This window comes from Balearica regulorum, chromosome 11 (assembly GCF_011004875.1).
Source record: "Balearica regulorum gibbericeps isolate bBalReg1 chromosome 11, bBalReg1.pri, whole genome shotgun sequence".
NCBI lineage: Eukaryota > Metazoa > Chordata > Aves > Gruiformes > Gruidae > Balearica > Balearica regulorum.
Genome location: NC_046194.1, coordinates 19,853,728 through 19,873,227, shown reverse-complemented (window position 1 = coordinate 19,873,227; position 19,500 = coordinate 19,853,728). Strand labels below are relative to the sequence as shown.

The 19,500-nt window shown below is 36.8% G+C and overlaps 1 protein-coding gene across 4 annotated transcripts in view; it reads right to left on the bottom strand.

Moving 5' to 3' along the window:
* LOC104630190 (phosphatidylinositol-binding clathrin assembly protein) overlaps positions 1–19,500 on the bottom strand; it is a 32,906-nt gene that overhangs the window by 12,634 nt on the left and 772 nt on the right. For all 4 annotated transcript variants that reach the window (XM_075763597.1, XM_075763598.1, XM_075763599.1 and 1 more), the window contains exons 2-10: positions 11,709–11,851; positions 8,824–8,899; positions 8,622–8,724; positions 8,345–8,438; positions 8,129–8,240; positions 7,013–7,119; positions 6,361–6,402; positions 1,919–2,004; positions 698–821 (exon numbers count right to left, since the gene is read on the bottom strand). In XM_075763597.1, coding sequence (XP_075619712.1) covers positions 698–821; positions 1,919–2,004; positions 6,361–6,402; positions 7,013–7,119; positions 8,129–8,240; positions 8,345–8,438; positions 8,622–8,724; positions 8,824–8,899; positions 11,709–11,851 — 887 coding nt within the window. The remainder of the gene's footprint in view (positions 1–697; positions 822–1,918; positions 2,005–6,360; positions 6,403–7,012; positions 7,120–8,128; positions 8,241–8,344; positions 8,439–8,621; positions 8,725–8,823; positions 8,900–11,708; positions 11,852–19,500) is intronic.

Here is a 19,500-nt window from a genome sequence, read left to right as displayed (position 1 = left end):
GATTTTATACTGTGTACGTTCTCAGGAAACAATGTTATAAAAATGTTAAAAGGACCTGAGGGACCAGGATTGAGGCCTTAAGACAGGGATGTTACTAACAGGACTACTCAACAAGTACCAATTGGCAAAAAAGCATGTTAAGGAACCAAGAGAGAACATATTGATTTTCTTTCAAATGTATTATTACTGAAAGTCCATAAATTATACCTAAATACATATGATTGCAAACAGTTGTCCAAACAAGAGCAGTTAAACATGGACAGAACTATAGCATATATTCTTATTATGAGCAACATGACTGAAGAATCACGCTAAAACCATATTCCATATATCACGGGAAAAAATAATTCCCTCCTACCAATAATCATTCTTACAATAGCAATGCAGTATATTCAGCTGCCGAGTGTAACCTAGAACTGCTGTATACTCATTTTACAAATCTTTGAGGTAAATAACAATCTCTTGTAAGGAAGAATACAAATAATTTATATCAGGTGTCCGCTATTCAAATCCTGGTAGAAGGGTCACCATGTATTAGGCAGCCATCACACCTGCATCCTACAGAATTATGCCTTGGCCTCTCCTAAGAGGAGAGCTCCCCTATCATACACTATTTTAAACCAACTCTGATTTTCACCTGTATCCAGTTAAAAAAAATAAATAATCTCAGAATACAAATTTATAAAAACTATAGTACCTTAAGTGCCTGCAGTCTAGCTTGTTCCTCCTCCAATGCCTGCTGCTTTTCTTTCTCATCCATCCTGCTAAATGACATGCCTGTATTGGCAAGTGTGGAAACAGCACTGGATAGGGCACTAGCTCTAAAACCAAAAATAATTAAACAAAGTTTTATTAAGAAAAAACAGTCAGATATACATCACTTACAGTTTAATCATCACGTGCATCTAGCTGAGTGTCATTCCCCCTCCACTCCAGTCTTTTTCCCCTTACTGTCTGGTACAGAAAAGCAGACACCCCATTAATGAGGGAGTTTGGTGAAAAAGCAGCATGAGTACACAGGATTACTCCCTCACATTTCAGTGGGCAGGAACTGCAAAGTACAGAACATACCAGTTTTTTTTCTTTAAGGTCATATAGACTGGACTGGAAATCTATTCCATTCAAGTGGCAGAGGCACAGAAAGCTTGTTTGTACATGTTATACATGTTATACATGTAACAGTAAACAAAGCACAGAAGTTATTCCCTATATAGTATACTGTTTAGCAGAACACTGTCATGATTCCTCAGATACTTGCAAAAAAACCCCCAAAAATCTGAGGAGCAAAACAGCAACTCAGGAACGTAACTTACACCGATACATTTATCAAAATTTACCAAGTTTCTGTGGGAGAATGCCTATGCCAAGAGATCTCTCTCTCTTCAGTCAGAAATACCGTTCATACATATTGCTACTGTACTTGACAGAAAGAACAACGCAATTCGTGTCAGCACAAAGCATCTAAGCTAATTTGGCTGTTCTGAGAAGGGACCAAAGAATTTTTAAGTAGGTGAAGACAAATTCATGGTCTGAGAGGTACATAATTGACAATAAAGATAAATATTGTTCAAGCTTGGGTAAAAAGAGCCTCAAACCCCAAATACCTTAGAAGGCTTATAAGCCAAAGGACTTCAAACAAGTAAAAGCTAAAAAGAATAATATACAAGGTCTCAGCTCAGTGGTTTATTACAGCATAATAAGAAGTCCAGCAGAGACACAGGCAGACATACCTAGATTTCAAATGTGACTAAGCTATCAGACTACTACTCACTAGATGCTTCTTTTATACTCCTAGGAAAATATATTTGGAAGTGAGTAAAATTCAAGAAGAACCCCAAATGACTGAATCCTGAAAATTCTTAGTATGAAGATGACAAATCCCAAGTATATGCATCACTGCAATTCATTGGGTGCTCACCTGCTGGCAGCAGAGACTTCTTTTGTTTTCTTTCCCTCCACAGAAGCCAAATGCTGTTCCAGTGCTTCAAGCAAACTGCTAGGTGCCTAAAGTTAAAGTACTTATAAAACACCACTTCTAGACAACACAGCATTGTTTACTACACAGATTAGTTTTCTCATCCACTGAAAACAAACAAAGCCCCACACATCAACAAATAATCATGCCTTTGGGTTTTGCTGCCATTCTGCACACCTGAATGCTCTCTACCCAGTTGTGGTTCTTGAAAAGGAGTGGCACCACAGAGACACGAAGCAAGGATTCCCCTAGAGTAAGTCTGCTTCTGTGTACGCAAGTTGCATTCTTGGTTTTGGCCACAGTATTAGCTATGTTACGATTAATCTAGTAATCACAGCTGATTAAACAGTGCTCCCTTAAACTTGCAGAAGTACCAAAATGAAGCCTTGGCATTTTTGATCCTCATTCCCCCATAACAACAAAAAAAACAATCACTTTCCATTCAAATATTTACAAAGGCTTGCATTAGAAACACTTGACCACAGCAGAACATCAGGTTTGATAAAACAAGCTATCAAATTCAACATGATGCCAACAATACTATTGCAGACCAAGTAGGTATTCAACATATGACTACACAATAAACTAACTCAATTACTCCAAAGCCTTTGGTAGCCTAAAACATTAGAAACTAGCAACATCGCTTCAAATAAAGTTGGATTTTGGTGGATCCCACTCCCCAGGAAAAGTGTTACCCATGAGAAGTTTTTAAACACGAAGCTGTTTTTTGAACCAATGAAGATTAAAAAAAAAAAAAAGTGGCTTCTCGCCACTTAAATCCAGCAGGAAGACAGGCACTAGACACCTCAGCTAAGACTTCAGACACCTAAATGAGGTTTAGGTGACCAATACTCCTAAGTTTACCAAGATGTTTGAGAGCACAGCCATGACATTAATCAGTACTCGAGACAAAGATTTTAACTGATACGTAAAAGAAAAGAGCAAGTTTAAAAGATACAGACTAAGGCATGAGCTGCTTTGGTTCCTACAGAAAACAAGAACAAAGTGCCAATCATAACCTGCCTTCTTTCTGTCATGCACTTGTATCCACTACAGAAACACTTCTTTATACCAAAGGAAACAGCTTCAAAACTCAGAATAAATTTAAACTCATCTTGATTACACAGTCTTAGTAGGAAGCAAGATTTCTCCAAATCACTCTATAAAACCACCTCCAGCAAGCAAAATTATTAGGCTGGCACTTCTGGAAGAGTTCATTGCCTTGCTATTCTAGTCACTTTGCTCTCTTGGCTTTTAACTACATGGTCCATACTCCATGAAACAAATGAAATAAATCCTACTGCAGATTCTGATGAAGGGAATAGACCTCTAAAGTTTTAATCTACTTGCCAGCTCAGTCGTCCTCATCTAGCAGGGTTTCAGAGACATTAAGCCTCTCTTACTACTTGCCAACTTTCCATAGGTAGAACAGATATGATAGGCATTGTTTGGAAGAAAAAACAAGCTTGCCCTAGCTAGCCCTTCTGTACCAAAAGCTAGACCAAAGTATTTCCTGGAAAGAGGAAAAATACTAAATCACACAAGGCTTTGGCAAGTTCCTATCTGAAATACTGAGCACAATTCTAAATTCCCACATTCAATGAAGGCCAATTCAAGCTACAAGAGGTGCAAAGAAAAGCAATTAGAATAATCCTATAAAACTGCTTGGCTTAAAGTTAAGGCCCAAGTTGATATTTCTTTCTATAAATAGAGCTAGCTAAGCTAGGACAGTGTAGTTACCTCAACAACTGGTCATGAATAAATTCGGCATTCAAAATAGACAGCTAAACTCCATAGCTTGAAATACCTTTTGGGAAGGTATCAGCAACAAAAAACCCCGCCAAACCCTCATACTTTTACCTTTCAGGAGGGACAATAGTTTGCAAAAGGCATTGCATGACACAGACAGATAGATAACCTTGATAACAGAGGACTAAACTCCAGAGAGTTCTTTCTAGGTCTTCATGTTTTTTCCCAAGGCCACTCTAAAACTTATCTACATGGAAAAGCATATCCTATACTTAAGTTTCTAAAACTCTCTAAAAAAAAAAAAAACAGCCCTCAATCATAAAACCTAAAACCAACAAACTAGTAACTTCTCTGAACTTTACTATTGCTGCAGACATACAACAAAACATCAGAGATGAAATTTTGAGTGAACAGATCTCAGTTTTACATCAGAATAGGTGCCTGGGCTAATACGGACACGATGACTTGAAAAAGGCTGTATTTTATGACTCAGCCTCCCTCCCCCCACCCAAAGACATCTGACAGACTAACATCCACAGAGAGAAAAGTGACCCAGTTGCATTCATGAAATATTGTAACAGCTATAAACAGAAAGCAAGCAACATGATTGTGAAACGAGGCACCTAAAGAGGAAAATATTTTCTTTAGAGGAACTGCCCAAAGTGGCAGTAGCGTAAACATTAGAATCAAGGAAGAAAAACGCTTATAGAGCAACAGTAATACTAAACCTCTAAAGAGATAAAACCATTGTTGTCAGGAACAGCTTAAGGAAACTCTGAAATACGCATATCCCAGAACAGAACATACACCAGAAACGTGAACAAAGTATTTGGCAAAAAAATTAAATATGGTAGACCAGAATAGAAACAAAAAGACATGATCCTGTCAGAACTTATTTCAGAAACACAAGCACACTGAAAATTATAATTTTTGTGAAAGCCTAGTATTAAGAAGTTTTTTTTAATTAATTCTTTTAATGTGGCACTAAATTGATGTACAATTATTCAACTCTTATTAAATGCCATGAAATCGACTACAGAAGTGGAATGCTTAACAGTGGCACTGAAAGTGCTAAAATACACAGGATGCTGACATCCATACAGTTCAGACTCGCCTTTCACATCTAAGTGCACTTCAGACAAAATAGCTGAGCTACTAGAAAAAATACCATGAGAACAGTAAATAAAAAGGGGTTTGCTCACTGAAAGTTTCAGATATAAAAAGCAGCAAAATGAAGTTAAATCCTCTATTCTCAGTAAATAAAACAACCCCACTTTGAAGAGCCTTATAATGACCCAATTAACTGGACAAGTGCACACAAACTCAGTGAAGAATAACTTCAGACTTGAGTATAATTTGATTAGCATAATACAGCCCAGCTGAATACTGCAGTACTAATCAAAAGACAGAGTAAGATGCTAAGATCAAAGAGCAATAGAAAACATCAAACTCCTGTTTTCACTCATTACCTGCTGGTTACAGTCATATTTCTTTCCTATCACAAAGGCCTAAAAGTTCTTAAAGGGACTAATATTAATTGCTAGGAGCAAGTAGCAGATATTTGTACTTTGAAACATACATGATTTCAGATGGAAATCATACTGTAGGCAGTAATGAACAACACTGACAATGGAACTTTGTGGTTTAGATTCAATTTTCATATTAAGACATCGATGTTTAGGCAAGTTTTTCACAGTAGATATATTTTTTACATGATTAACTCATCAAATTTAATTTCATGAAGGCAGTGTAGGATCAGATGTGACTGTTCAAAGTTTACGCATTAGATTTTAACTGTTTCACACTGACTCCACGTAAACAGCTTGAGTACTCTAGACGTCTACTAAGACACCCCAGTTTATTGCCCAAGTCTCCTGACAGATTGCCATTTATTTTACCCATCTGGTTACTCTGCGCTACAGAAAGAACATCAAATACTTCTGTCCCATTGGGTTGGTCCTAAGTTAGAAATACAACATGCCTATGAACCGAATGAACTTGCAAAGAGTAACTTTGTGCACTTCTCTGGACTATCAGTGTTTTCTGTTCATCAGGTAAAATCAGCTTTCTCACCTTTCTGCCCCTCAATTTATCATCACTAGAAGGTGTTCCCATGCATTCCAGTTTTTAGACTAATGTTCCAGCGCAAAACCTGTATTGCACATGTCCCTCCTACTACTCTGTAATATCAAAGCCAGCAGTAAGTGCTTATATAGAAACATCAAATCTCTTCAGACCCCGGGGGAAAGAAAAAAATTCTTGACTGAACTAGCTAACTGTAATGTTTAAGTGTGTCGGAAGACATTAAATTACAGTGAAATAGAAGGTTTTCCTCAAGGCATGGCAAGATGCTTGTGGTTTACATGCCAGTGAATCCTCTGTGATAAACACCAGAAGTTCTTGAAAAATATTTTCTGTGAGTTTTATTACTTCAAACAATTAAAAAAAATCATCTTATAAAAGCTGCAAATTGCAAGTACTGAGTACATTTAATCCATGGAAAAAGTCACCATACGTATCTCCCATATATAAATATATAGAAGAGAATACATCCTTGAGACAAATGATTACTGTGATACACACCAACCTTTCAAAATGCAAAGAATAATTAGGGTAATCAATATACGTACACTGACCTGAGTAAGATCTGGAATGTCACCCTGATCAATTCCAACTTGCTGGGTTTACAAAAAAAAAAGAGAAAGAAAAAAGTACATTACTGCATGCAGTGGCAATGAAAATAAAACAGTGACGACTGAATGTTACATAGAAACTAACATATTAAAATGGCATACTCATAATTTTCTGACCTGGTACCAGTTTCACTAGGAACACACCTTAGAAATCATAAGTGCATTGAACTGCACCTCAAAGCAAACCAAACTTTTCACCTAGCCTGACTTTTTCATGCAGAAAAGCTTACGGGGAGCATTAGAAACAGCCACATTGCTTACTGGAACAACTACTCCATTTTGAGCAGTTACAGTAAAGGAGAGCACTGTAAATAGGCTGCAACATTCAGTTCATACACTTTGGACCATTCATGAAATTTACAACACCACTTCAGAAAGTTTACTATGTTGTCTGACTAATAAAAAGGATACCCAAGAACCTCACTTCATGTTAATGTGCATATAGAATCTTTAAAATACCTAATCTATAGACTACTTCCTTGTATAGCGAAATTAAGCAAGCATTAATCTGTTTGTGAAGCTGTTATGAATGTAGACTACTATACCACCACAGACAGCTAAATGATGTCCTTTCCATAGATGTACATTTATTTACCTCTGCTACCTTGAGGAATTCTGACAATTTGGTCATTCTGGCTAGAAATTTTTTGTAAATATCCAAGCCTTCTTTGCACTGGTTCTTCTTCATATCAAAATATCTTTCTGAGGATGCAAAGAAAACTCTTGTAAGATAACACACTCCCCAGCAGAAATCTGACATAGCATTATAAAAGTTAATTTGAGACAAGCTTCAGGGAGAGGACACAAGTAACTCAAAGCTATTCAGATTTTAAAGTTTACATGAATACCTGACATCCTTTCTAATGTCACTCAATAGAAAAACATTGATTTTTCTATTACAGTACATTAGAATACAATGCAAATCTTTATTAAGCATGGATATGAATCACGCTAATTGTTAAATTAGGTATTTAGGGGAATATTTTCAAGAAGTCAGTTTATTATCTGGCAATGAGGCAAATTATTTTATCATGTGAAAAAATTCCTGGGATATATTTACATTTTTAGACCCCGTATCAATAAGTTTTGATGTTTGTAAATATGGCCAATATCCAAAGGCATCAGAATGGCTACTGAAGTGATACATATACTGACCTACTAAGAAGAGTATCAACCACATCCTTCACTTTTTACAGTTTTGCCCTATATACTTACAGATATTTCATTGAGTAAAAACTAATGGATCAACAGAACAAACCAGATGTTTTCATTCAGAAATGTGCTTGAATAGTCATTATAAGGCTTTGCTAAGAGCTTATAACTCTTGCACAAAACACCCCTACGTGTCATCTACTAGTCTCACATAGATTCAGGTACCAGGTAAAGATGAATAGTCAAGCTATAAAGAAAGTATGGGAAACCAGAAGTCAGTCATACTGTGACTATACTAAATACTTTTACAGTCCAATTGCAAAGGTTATCCACTGCACCGTTAAGATATCTTTGTTTTAGTCTCACCAGTCACCCTCTCATCTCGATTTTCTGTTTCAAGATTTATTATTCTTGCCACGGAAACTAAGACAGGCTTAATTTAATGGTAATGAAGCAGAGACAATTTATTAGGAAATTACAATCAGAAATTGTCTATATTCTTTAGTTCTCTCAGTATCTTTCACAAAAGTTCAAAAGCTAAAAAAAAATTCTCACATACCTAAAAGATTAATAATCCCTTCATTGTATGCCGCAAAAAGTCTAATGGAATCTTTAAAGAGAAGCATAAAAGCAGCATTTATAACACCATTTGTTAGTTCATTTGGATTTGCCTGTGTAAAAAGCAACAAGAAAGTAAATTAGTATTTAATAAAACAATGAAACTCTCACTTCAAAATGAGAGAGCATTACCTAACATCGAGCTTAAAGTACTTACATCAAAATCAAGGAGTGCATCAAGCTGATTCTGTATGATTGGAAGGGTTTTCAGAAGCTTTTCAGCGTTCATAGTTCTCATCACTCCATCTATCCTACACAGTAGAAGACACATGTTTACCAGTTAACAAGAGACCTCAGCATATTATGTGGTTTCAACAAAACTATGTTGCTTTAAAGGGCCAAAAGGAACACCAATCTATGATAAGTTTAAGAACAACTGCTATTTCACCCCCCCAACATGAAAGACCAAACAAAAGCAGCAGTAACAGTCTTACCCTCTCTTCATTTTGGTGAAGTCAACTGCTACAAGTCTATATGAAAGTGCTTTTTCATTCAAGTATCTGCTATATCGTCTAATGAAGGTAGACATATCGTAGCCTAAAAGTTAAGCATTTATAAGTTAGACATTTTGAAGGGGTACGCAAACACTGTCACGGAACAAAAAAGCAATAATCTCCTTTAGTGAAAGATCCTTACCCTGCATGGCACTTTTGTCCAGGTAGTTATTTAAATTGAACAAGGTGTTTCGGGATGCAAGATACTGGATAAAGCGCTGTTGGTGAAGAAAGAGTTGAGAATATCATTGTTGAGAGTCAAAATATTTAAGCACATTACAAGAAAACTACACTTACCTTGAAACTGTTTCTAGTAACCTCTATCAACAATAGAAATTACTTAAAAGGGAAAAATTTAAAGGAAAACTTGGAAATTATTGATTAGCAAAGCCTCTGAAATCCAAAACTATTTGGCAAAAATACGAGTTTAAACTAAATAAAAAGACGTCACTGCCTGTGAATAAAAGACTAATAATCCTAGAGGAAGCTGCTAAGTTAACTTTGTAGCTTAGAACAGACAAGCTGGAAATCACAAAACAAAAATACCACTCGCATTCTCCAAGCTCCCACTATTTGCATAGCTCTACTGCTGCTGTAGAAGTGGGGGATAGCCTTAGTTACAAAGTTTAGAAGTAATTAGTAACAACAGTGCTTCTGGAACTGTGGTGAGCAGCAGCACTGGGGTTATAATTATCTATATATATTATACAGACATTTATATATATTTATATAAACTATAATGCAGTGATGTGACTAAACAACATTTTTGATAAATAATAACTACCTCCAGAAATAACTCAAAAGAGACAAAACACATCCAGATAGCAAGGTAGTTTTAAAGGTTTCTCTGCCACCGTTCCACACAGATCTATGATTGTGACTCCTTGACTTCCATGCTTCTTTGTATGCATTTTAGTCCGTAAGAGAGGATTATGATCAGTATGGCTTAAGAGACTTGTTACATCTTTGATCTGCTGCCACAGAACGTTTGCTCCTTCACCCTTCCTGGTGGAAATCCACCTGCCTGTCAGGTTTGGACTATTGCACTCTGCAAAACTTGCATTTTTTCCCAGTCAGGCTCAGTATAGCACCTGGTCTTTGGGAATTGTAACAAAGGCTTAGCACAGCAACAAGAAAACTCACTTCACATGTACTATTTAAACTGAAAGTAGTACTTTCACCTTCTATGGGGCCCAAACGATTCCCCAACTTGTCACGTACCACCTCAGCGGTAACTCCGTATGTGTTCTCAGCCTATAGCTACAGAGTTCACACAAGTCTACCACAAGCAGCTTGCCTACCAACAGTTCTAGCACTGTTTCAACTTCTTATTCTGTTTTCCAGTCTGTTTATCTGGTCTTTGTACATCTTAGTACTGCATTTAAAGAGACACAGAAGAAAAACAGTTGTAGCATGATCAGGAACAGAACAGTGATATTCAAAAGGTGTCTATACACATTTCAAAATTAACTACTATTCTGCATCTTATTTTAAAAGGGCCATGGCTAACTCTCACTCTCCAGTTGTCAGGGCTCTTGCATTGCACAGCACACAGGTGAGGGGACTTTTAACCTGTTTCACCCAAAATTTAATCACAAGAAACAGGTAGTCACATTGAACAAGAAACTGCAAGACAGTGATTGCTCAAACAACATTTTGACCTTCTGCTCTATTTTAAGTACAAGTAAATATAAGTCAAACAGATAAAAATTATCAGATGTTGAAGAAAAAGGCCTCTTAATGTATTAGAAGAGTGAGGAATACATTCATGTCCCACCTGAAATTACAGAACTAGTGTTCCAGCCACATTATCTCAGCAGGTATAAAGGAACTCTTTTGCAAGTTTCAAATGCACCCATTCAAAGCTGAGGAGTTTTGGTACAGACATAAAAATTCAACTCTTCTGCTGCTACAAAATGCTGTACAGGAAGCAGACACTGACTTGTAGCCCACAACTCTTAAGTTTTGATATTTTTTTTCCTATGGTTCAGTTGTCTGCTTTTTGTTTGTTTCAAGTTTCACTGTGTAGATATGAACTACACTGGAAGAAGAAAGGAAAAAAAATATACAAATTGATTTACAGCATTCAGTTTAGCTTTGTATTTGGAATAAGTAGCGAGTTCCAAGCAATGAATTTTACTTCATATTATCCTCTAATTTCAGCCTACTATCTGTTGAAACAACAACTTAAGCACATAAATAACTTGGAGGTAACAGAGTACACTATGTTTTGCAGGTCATTTCAATTAAGTTCACAGAGCTTTGGAGAGACGGCAACACTAGGTTTTCAGAGCACTTTAATGGCTGGAAGCAGTACATTTAAGAATCACCATTTCAATATTACCAGTTGTCAACAGTCATTTATTAGGAGAATGACTACACACAAGTTCAGGACTAAACTGTCACCTGACCAAGACAAAGGTTAGTTTTTAATGGGAGGACTGTGTAAGAGAAGCTACATTTCTAATGTCATGTTATTGTCTGGGAAGCTCTTCATAAATAGTGTTGAAACAATTTAAATGAACTAAATGCGATAGAAACCTGTTTCAGAGAAATGTTAATGGCAACAACATACGAAGATTTAGTCCATTAGATAATGATTTGCAAGATTGAATATTCTAGTCATTATATTCCTCCTCCCTTTAGTAAGTATTCTTATTTGTTAATAGGTTGGCTGCACATTTATGGAGTGCTAACAAGACGCTTTTGCCGTGTTCTTACTGATAAGCACTAGCCTAATGAAGTAAAGCTCATCAGAAGTTTTTCAAGTCTTACTCTAGAATAAAATCACTCATTATTCCCTCACAGCCCAACCCAGATACCTGCAGGTCAATCACAAACACTGATATATTTCAGTATTGAAATAATGAAGGAATATTTTCTTCTCTGGAGAAGTACTTTATAGCCATCAGCAGAGCAAAAACAGAGACCTTTGAAAAATTGAAGTACATATCTAATGCTTTATAGATTGAGACAATTTTTTAGAACACTGTCAAGGAGGCTTTAACAGAACTAATCATGTCTTACCTCGTTTCCATACATCATGAGGTGGTGTGTTGTAATTAGAGCTTTGAACACTACAACCCAGCTACTATTTGCAGTTCTCTCAAAGAGTGTGTCTGCCAACTGTGGAATATTCACATTCATTTCATTTGTGCACTGTATTAGATCTAAATTAAAGAAAAAAAAAATCAAAGCATTACAATAAGTTATATGCTCAAAGAGGATCATCATATTATTTTGTGTTTGTACACTGACAATTCATACTGGAAGCATTAACTTCAGTTCTTTGTTTAAAGAGTCCCTGTATCTCATCAATAAATAACCTGCTCCAGTAGAAACTCCTCACCCAAATTATCATCCAAAAGTCAGTGTAGATCTTCTGGATGCTCAATGCCTGAAGCCACTCAATCTAACCAAAACAACGAAAGTCAGAAAAGCAAGGAAGAGCTGAGACTTCTATACTTCATGAGATCAACAGGCAGCAAGTACCCTGCAACTCCACCCTAAGCCTGAGTATCAACACACATGACAGCAAATGAGATGCTACAAACCTGTAATAAGCCTCTCTTCTCTAAGAATTAAGAGCAAGAATTTGCATCCCCACACCTTTCTACTTAGCTAAAATAACCTAACCACCCACCTACTGAGTATTTTGTGGTGGATCATGGCAAGTCTCAGGCTTTTGTATAAAAAGAGTTCTTTGTGTCCAAGACTGACTACAAACTCAACAGTGGAACATTAACTTAGGAGGTCAGAGACAGAGAACTTCAAGGCTCGGCCCGAGTATTGATACAAAACCAGAACAGGCTCCAGCAGGTACATGGGAAAAAAGCCTGCCTGAGAATGCTAGTGAAGGCATTAGCTGAGAATAGGGCAAAGAATTGAATCCAGAACTATTATAAACCCCTCAAGACAGGCACATTAGACATTTACTCTCTGAGCTAAATTTGGCCCAGGTGTGATCAAAGTACACCTTAAGGACTGGGCAAGGCCAGTAAAACAAACATTTAGTTTGAAAAGCTTCCTTTGTGGCCTCTTATTTAAGCCAAGTCTGTGAGCAGCCTGTTGGTTGCAGAGCAGCATTGCTGTTTACGTGGTTTGTCTGTGTAAGTACTTGAAGAAGGGTAGGTGTTTGGGATGTTGGGCAACAACTGAATACTGAGGTATCGGCACCACTGAAATGGCCAACTTATTTGTCTTACTAGCAGTATGTAGAGGACAGACTACGTTATCATAAGCAATTTAAACATGAACTTAGAGATCACACATTGATAGTTTAGGACGAAATACTTCATAGAAATATTGCACTTAAAATTTATATCTGTCCTAGTCACAGAATATATTACAGATGTATCTTAATTAAAGATCTGTTTATTAAGAACATAAAGTCCTTTGATTTAGGATCACTGTTTAGAATAATTTAATAACTAGAGTAATTTTAACAGAGTAAAGAGCTTTAGATAGTACATTGTTGAGGTAGAAAGCTGTAAAATGCAAATTCTAGTGAGTTACTAATTTCATTCTGATGTCAAAGGTTTCCAAACATGCAAGTTGGGATGAAAATTGTCATTTTATTATGTAACACACAAAAACACTGAAATAACTGCACAAAGAACCCTGAAAATAAGTTTTAAGCAAGTTATACGTCAAAACCTTCTTGTTGAATAGTATTAAAATATTTCCATATTTACTAACGTGAAGATTCTCAAAAAACGAGTCATTTGATAGATGCTGCTCACCACTCATGGCTGTATCCTTGTCAGATGCTGTGTCAAATTAAGAAGTACATAAAAATTTCTAGAAGTCCAAACAGTCCATAGACAATTATTGCCTATATAAAGCAACTCCCAATTCCAAAATTTATACATAGAGAAAACCTGACTTTGAATTCAACAGCCTCATCTACCGAATGAGAACTTTGTTATGACATCTCTAAATAATTCTCCCAAAACACATGAAGGCAAACAAGTCTTCCTAAATCCAATCAGTTTCTAAGCAAGCATTATAAAAACACTGCTGTTAGATCTTGCTCAGTATTTTTCATGTAACTGAAGTGTCTATAACCAGTACAGAACTGTTATAAGTCCTATTCTCAGTTTATTAAAAAAACCCCAAACAATCAAATAAAAAACCCAAACACACCAACAAACCCCCCACAAACTCTATACAGAGCAATATCTACAACATTACTATTAGGCAACAGCTAAAGAAATTTCATTGATCTGCTGAGGTCAAAGACCACATAGCCTATCGAAAATATTCTTTCTGCACCAAGTCCTTTTCCTTCACGTGACCACTAAGCAAGTAAAATTTTTCACTGAGGATTTTCAATATTAAGAGTGCTTATTAAATAATAGATGAAACTAGGAGGGAAGATCCAAGTTAAAAAAGCTTGCTGCTCTCATGTCAAATTAGCCAAGCTAATTTTGTTCATATTTTCCCAGCACTCTCCAGAGAGATCTCAATCTTGTCACCTTCCCTAAGCTAAGTTCTACCAGCAGATGTTCCAGTGGACCCTAAGATGATGCTGAACACCTGGGGGATCCCTTGCATATACTTAGTGTCTAAGACTGATACCAAACATGTTCTTGTAGTGCTGCTTGGGCATAATACAACAGAAACCCTACTGTTAGCAATGATATCAAATGCTGTAACTGATCACCTCTCCTTAAGCCACATATCCATAAAAAAAGCTTTGGCTTATGCCACCATAAATGTCTACTACCACAAAAAGCCATCCAGATGTCTTACCTTCAGAAGGGAGCAACTGCCTTCTGCTTTGGTACACAAGACTAAAAGCAGTCTTCTGTCAAGCAACAGTAACAGAGCGAAGCTGATAAACCTCTGGTGCATTTGAGAGGTTCCTATGTTATTGTTCCATTCCACAAGCGTGGTTCCACGTGATTGAAAACTGCAGTTCCAGCAATTCTGCAAAAGTGCTTGTAAGGTCTTCCAGCATGTGCTATTTGCTTCTGTAAGGTGTGAGCCTGACCATTTTAAAAGGCAACCAGGAGGAGATATTTCACATATGCAGGGCTACTCAGAGTCTAACTCAAGCTATGCTTGAGGTTAGAGGACCTGAGTGAGCTGCAAGTCGCATGCATAGACACATGCTGAAGATGACACATACTGGCTCCCCTGAAGACAATTTTTTTGGTTTTTTTTTTAATCGAGGGCACATAGCACAACTGCAATCTTTGGTTTCGAAATCTCCTTGAACGCACGAACACATAAACCACAGTTGCCAATACCAAAGAACACATGCTTAAGCAAACAACACATCTCTAAAAATACTAAACTAAGAATGAACAGTAGAAAAAATCTCAGTGCATTTGATAGGCCAAAACTGGACTTTGCCAAGAGCATATTGCACAAATATAAATTTTAAAAGACTCTTTAATAAGGCTACCTAGGGCAATTTTTTAATTATTATTTTACAAGTAGTAATAATAAAACTAGCATGACATTTGAATTCTAACAATTGAGATACAGAACAAAAAAGCAAGTGTCATTTCTCTAACATGAATTCTTCTAAGTCTGCAATAGGAATATCTAACAGAAACAACTGTATGGATCTATTACAGCTGGCAACAAAGGAGGGAAAGGCTATTAACACCATATATCTGGAAGTATAAAGGAACACATGCACCTGAGACTGACAGCTGGGCAACTGTAATATGGATGTTGCCAGTAAAAAACTGGAATAAAACGTGCAGGGCAAGTGATGCTCATTTTCTTATCACACTACTTACCTAACACTTTACAACTCAAAGCATTTTGCCAATTACCCAGAGGAATCATTTCAACTGCAAGTGAAACTGTGGTGTTATTTCTAGAATGGAATTTAGAAACATGTTAACATCACACAGGAGAAAAAAAAAAGAAAAGGAAAAAAAAAAATCAAACAGCTTTAAACCAGAAGAGTACCATAGGGGTGTTCAAGCAGCCTGTAAGAGCTGTGGAAATCTTGCTGCCTAGAAAAGTACTGAGTATTTCTTTTCCACAGTTCATCTGAAATACTGGCACATCATCTATGAAACCATACAGCTCTTCAGAGAGCAGCATGCATAAATCCAGATAAAAAAAAAATATACATGTACTGGGTTTTTGGAAAATTCTCAGCCAGGCACTGACAAAAACTGACACTTTTCAACTTTCAAGTAACATAATAATTTTCTTGATTCAGGAATATTTTCCTCAAGAGCTTGTAAATACATAAGTTAAAAGACAACTGTAATGGTTTAATATTCCCATATTTCTTCCATTTTGTCACAGGACTGAAGCTGCTCTAAGACAGATGTAAGAATTAAGACCACTTTCTTTAACTCCAGCAGTTTTGAAAAAGATAATTACATTTTCTTTTTGGAAGTCGTGCCGTAAACTATAGATCACAAAAACATAAAACAGAAGAGCCACTTCAGCAAACTTTCTCAATGTAGCCTAAGGAATGCAACAATTCTTGCTGGAAGACTTAATGAAAAGATAACACCTGATTGATACAAATATTTTTATGCCCATGTGCTCTTATAGCGCAGATTTGATAGCAACCTTTAAATTTCTTTTATATAATAGCTAAATCTGAACTCAGAGTTACTTTATCAGAAGGAAAGCAATCCAGCTATTCTGTCCCACTCCCCCACTAAACAAGGACATATGAAGGCCCATAAAGTGTTTTTTAAAAACTTTAAGCAATTTAACTAAAAACCACATTTATAGATTACAAAAACATTAACTATTTTTTGTTCAAGCCAAACTTCATCAATCACTGTATTAAAAAGCTTCAGGGATTACTAAAGAGCTTCAAATTAAAGACAGCCACCTTACTGCCTGCGATACTCGAACTCTTCCACAACTTACGCATCTCCGCAAGAACCACCACACTGTATCAGCATTCACCGGACAGTCAAAAGTAAGAGAGGGCAGATACAAAAACAACTGGAAACTGTGATAGTCACAATGTGACTTTACTGGCAAAACCTAAAGTTTGCAATGATTTGGTGGAGACCTGAACCTTCTCCTAAAGAGGCTTAAGAGCCTAATTGTGTTACATAATACAATTTTACAGCACCTGAATTATCACTTCTTACAAGCTTTGGAAATCTTGTATATGTATAGGAGTTTTAAGTTTTGATGAGTAACATTAAGAAGCACAAGGGAGGAGAAAGTAGTTAAGTGGGCTGTATAGAAGTTAAACAGGAGTTGCCTTCTCCTTTATTACTGTATTAATTTAAAAGTTTAAGATGCAATTAATTTAGGGATTTGCATTTTTCTAAATTTTGGTCTATACACAAGTCTACTCTGCCAGTTACCAACTTGGCTACAGCTTTAGCATTTGTTTGTTTGTTTTTTTAATGGCTTTTCAATAGCTAGCCAAGAAGAGATATCACCAAAAGTATAACCTAGCCCCACTCCACTGCAACCCAAACTCAGGAGGCTGAGGGAAAGCGAGAGAAACCACAGTGGGGGAGAAGAGACAAGACCTTCAGGTGCTCCACTAAGAGAAAAGATCAGCCTCTGTATAACATGTTATGTTATCCTGAAATATTACAAAATACTACAGAAATAGATCTGCTGACTTATTTAGGACACAATGACCTACTTTAAAAGGAAAAAACCCCAAGTATTCCCATTGACATTGCTTAGGTTTTGGGGGGTTTTGTGTGTGTATTATTCTCTCTTCAAGAAAAATATGAGTATACTACTCAGCAGTTAGTAGCCAGACAAAACCCAAGACTCTTAAATACTAATCCACACACTGCACGTGTAAAATCTTACTGTAAATACCCATATTGTAATATTATATTTTTTCTTGCTGTGGAAACATAGCAATAAGGGGAGTTGAAGAATTAATCTGAATAGAGTGCACAAACCAATATTGCTCCACGATCCCTGATACAACTGCAGCAACTCTCAAAAACATGTTCTTGGTGAAGCTTTTTCTTGAGCAGCAATTACAAGTAATACCAGATGGTGTAGCATTTTGAATGACATACACATGTAGCAACCAAGGTGCAACTAGCAGTGTTTCGCATTAAATCCAAGCTATGTTTTCCTTCATCATTTACTTAAATTGGAAAGTACTTGCACTGCATCTTGGAAAACACATGGTGTGATTTCCCCCCACCCCCCCCCACCCCCCCCCCCCAGAGATTACAATATTTCAACTAGTATCTTACCTGCTTACATTTAATACAGGTAATTTTTGTGTACAAGTGAAAAAGTAATAAGTGCCACTCAAACGCTTACAGATGTTTGAAAAGCAGCACCTGGGTATACTCAATGAAGACTGGAGAGTGTTCACAGGGATACGGAGATTTTTGTGGTACCACATTTCACATCTTTTTCTTCCCACCTCACCAAAGTGTTCCTCTATTTCAGATGCCAAGTCAGAACAACAAGCTTTTTATTTGTCTTTGACCAAAGTCTGAGAAGGTGAATAACACCAAAACAGAAGGGGACCTTCAGGAGACTGACAGCTCTAAACAGGTTTGTATCAAAGGATACTCAATAGAATTTGATAGTCAAAAGACAATCTCGCTTCATGCTATTCTCAAGTTAAAGATTTTTTCCAGGTTTCCATTTTCTTATTTTGTGAGGGTAACTTATAGTAGATGACATTATTTTAAGGATATTTTCAAACAATACGCTACATCTTTTAAACTTCAGAAGCTTTCAAACTATTGAGCAAACTGTTACCACTTTCTGGCTTCCTGTTATGTTGCCATTTCTGGACTCAAGGGTTACTTCATTAAGTTGTTCTACCACTGGCAGAACACAAGCGAAGATAAAATAAGGTAACTTTAAAAAAAAAAAAAGAAATTCTCAGTTACACACTTTTAAGGCTTTTAATTTCAACACAGTAGTTGCAATATTCACTACTGTAGCTGGATTCCACTCATTCCGATCAGTAACAAATGATATATTTGGTTGTTTTTAACTATTTAATCCACATCAAAAGCTCTCACACAAGAAGTCTGTTATTAACACGAGTGTCATAGCATCAGAGCACCAAACTATCCTCAAACAATATAACTGAATAAGCTTCTTCCGAAAGCTTCAACAGCAGACCCTCCTTAGTACCACCAACTTGAACATGTCCTGCAAAACTACCAGCCTTAACTTTGAAGAGACCAGCATAAAGCCTCATGTCTTCTTTCCTCTCTAATGAAAACACACACGCTTACTTCACTTTTAATAGGTGGTGAACAGGTATACTGCGCAATGTACAAGGTTTGAAGTGGTCAGTGCTGTTCTGAGAAGTCAAATGGTAACTCCAATTGCTATCCGGTTACTAAAACCTGAAGCAAAGTAACACCACTGATACTTTTGTGGATATCAAGGGTAGCTTTCTGCATCTTTTAGTATACAGAAAGGAGTTTTAACATATTAAGTTCAAATATATCAGTGGCAACATACTCTCATTCTGGAGAGATGTATTGGTCCACCTTCACCCTTGCCTTTACCTCACTTCAAGTCTTTTTGCTTTGTTTCAAAAGCTGCAAGACAGAAAGCTATGGTATTTCAGGAAATGTTAGAACTATTTAAATGGCTGCACTCCACCAGATGCACAGAAGAACAGAAGAGCGCTTAAAAATTTAACTTCTCACTCACAACAGTAAAACCACACCACTTAACCCACCTTTTCCCCAGCTGCCAGATTAATAAGCACTACTGTATCCAGAGCACACAAGCTAAGAAGCTCTGACCGGGAAGAGTTCACAAGGTTGGAATATTTTTGTTCCCCGGTCGCGACAGGGCGTTACAAAGCTCACTCTCTCCGCGGGTAAAATAAGTTTCGACGAGCAAACCAGTCAGG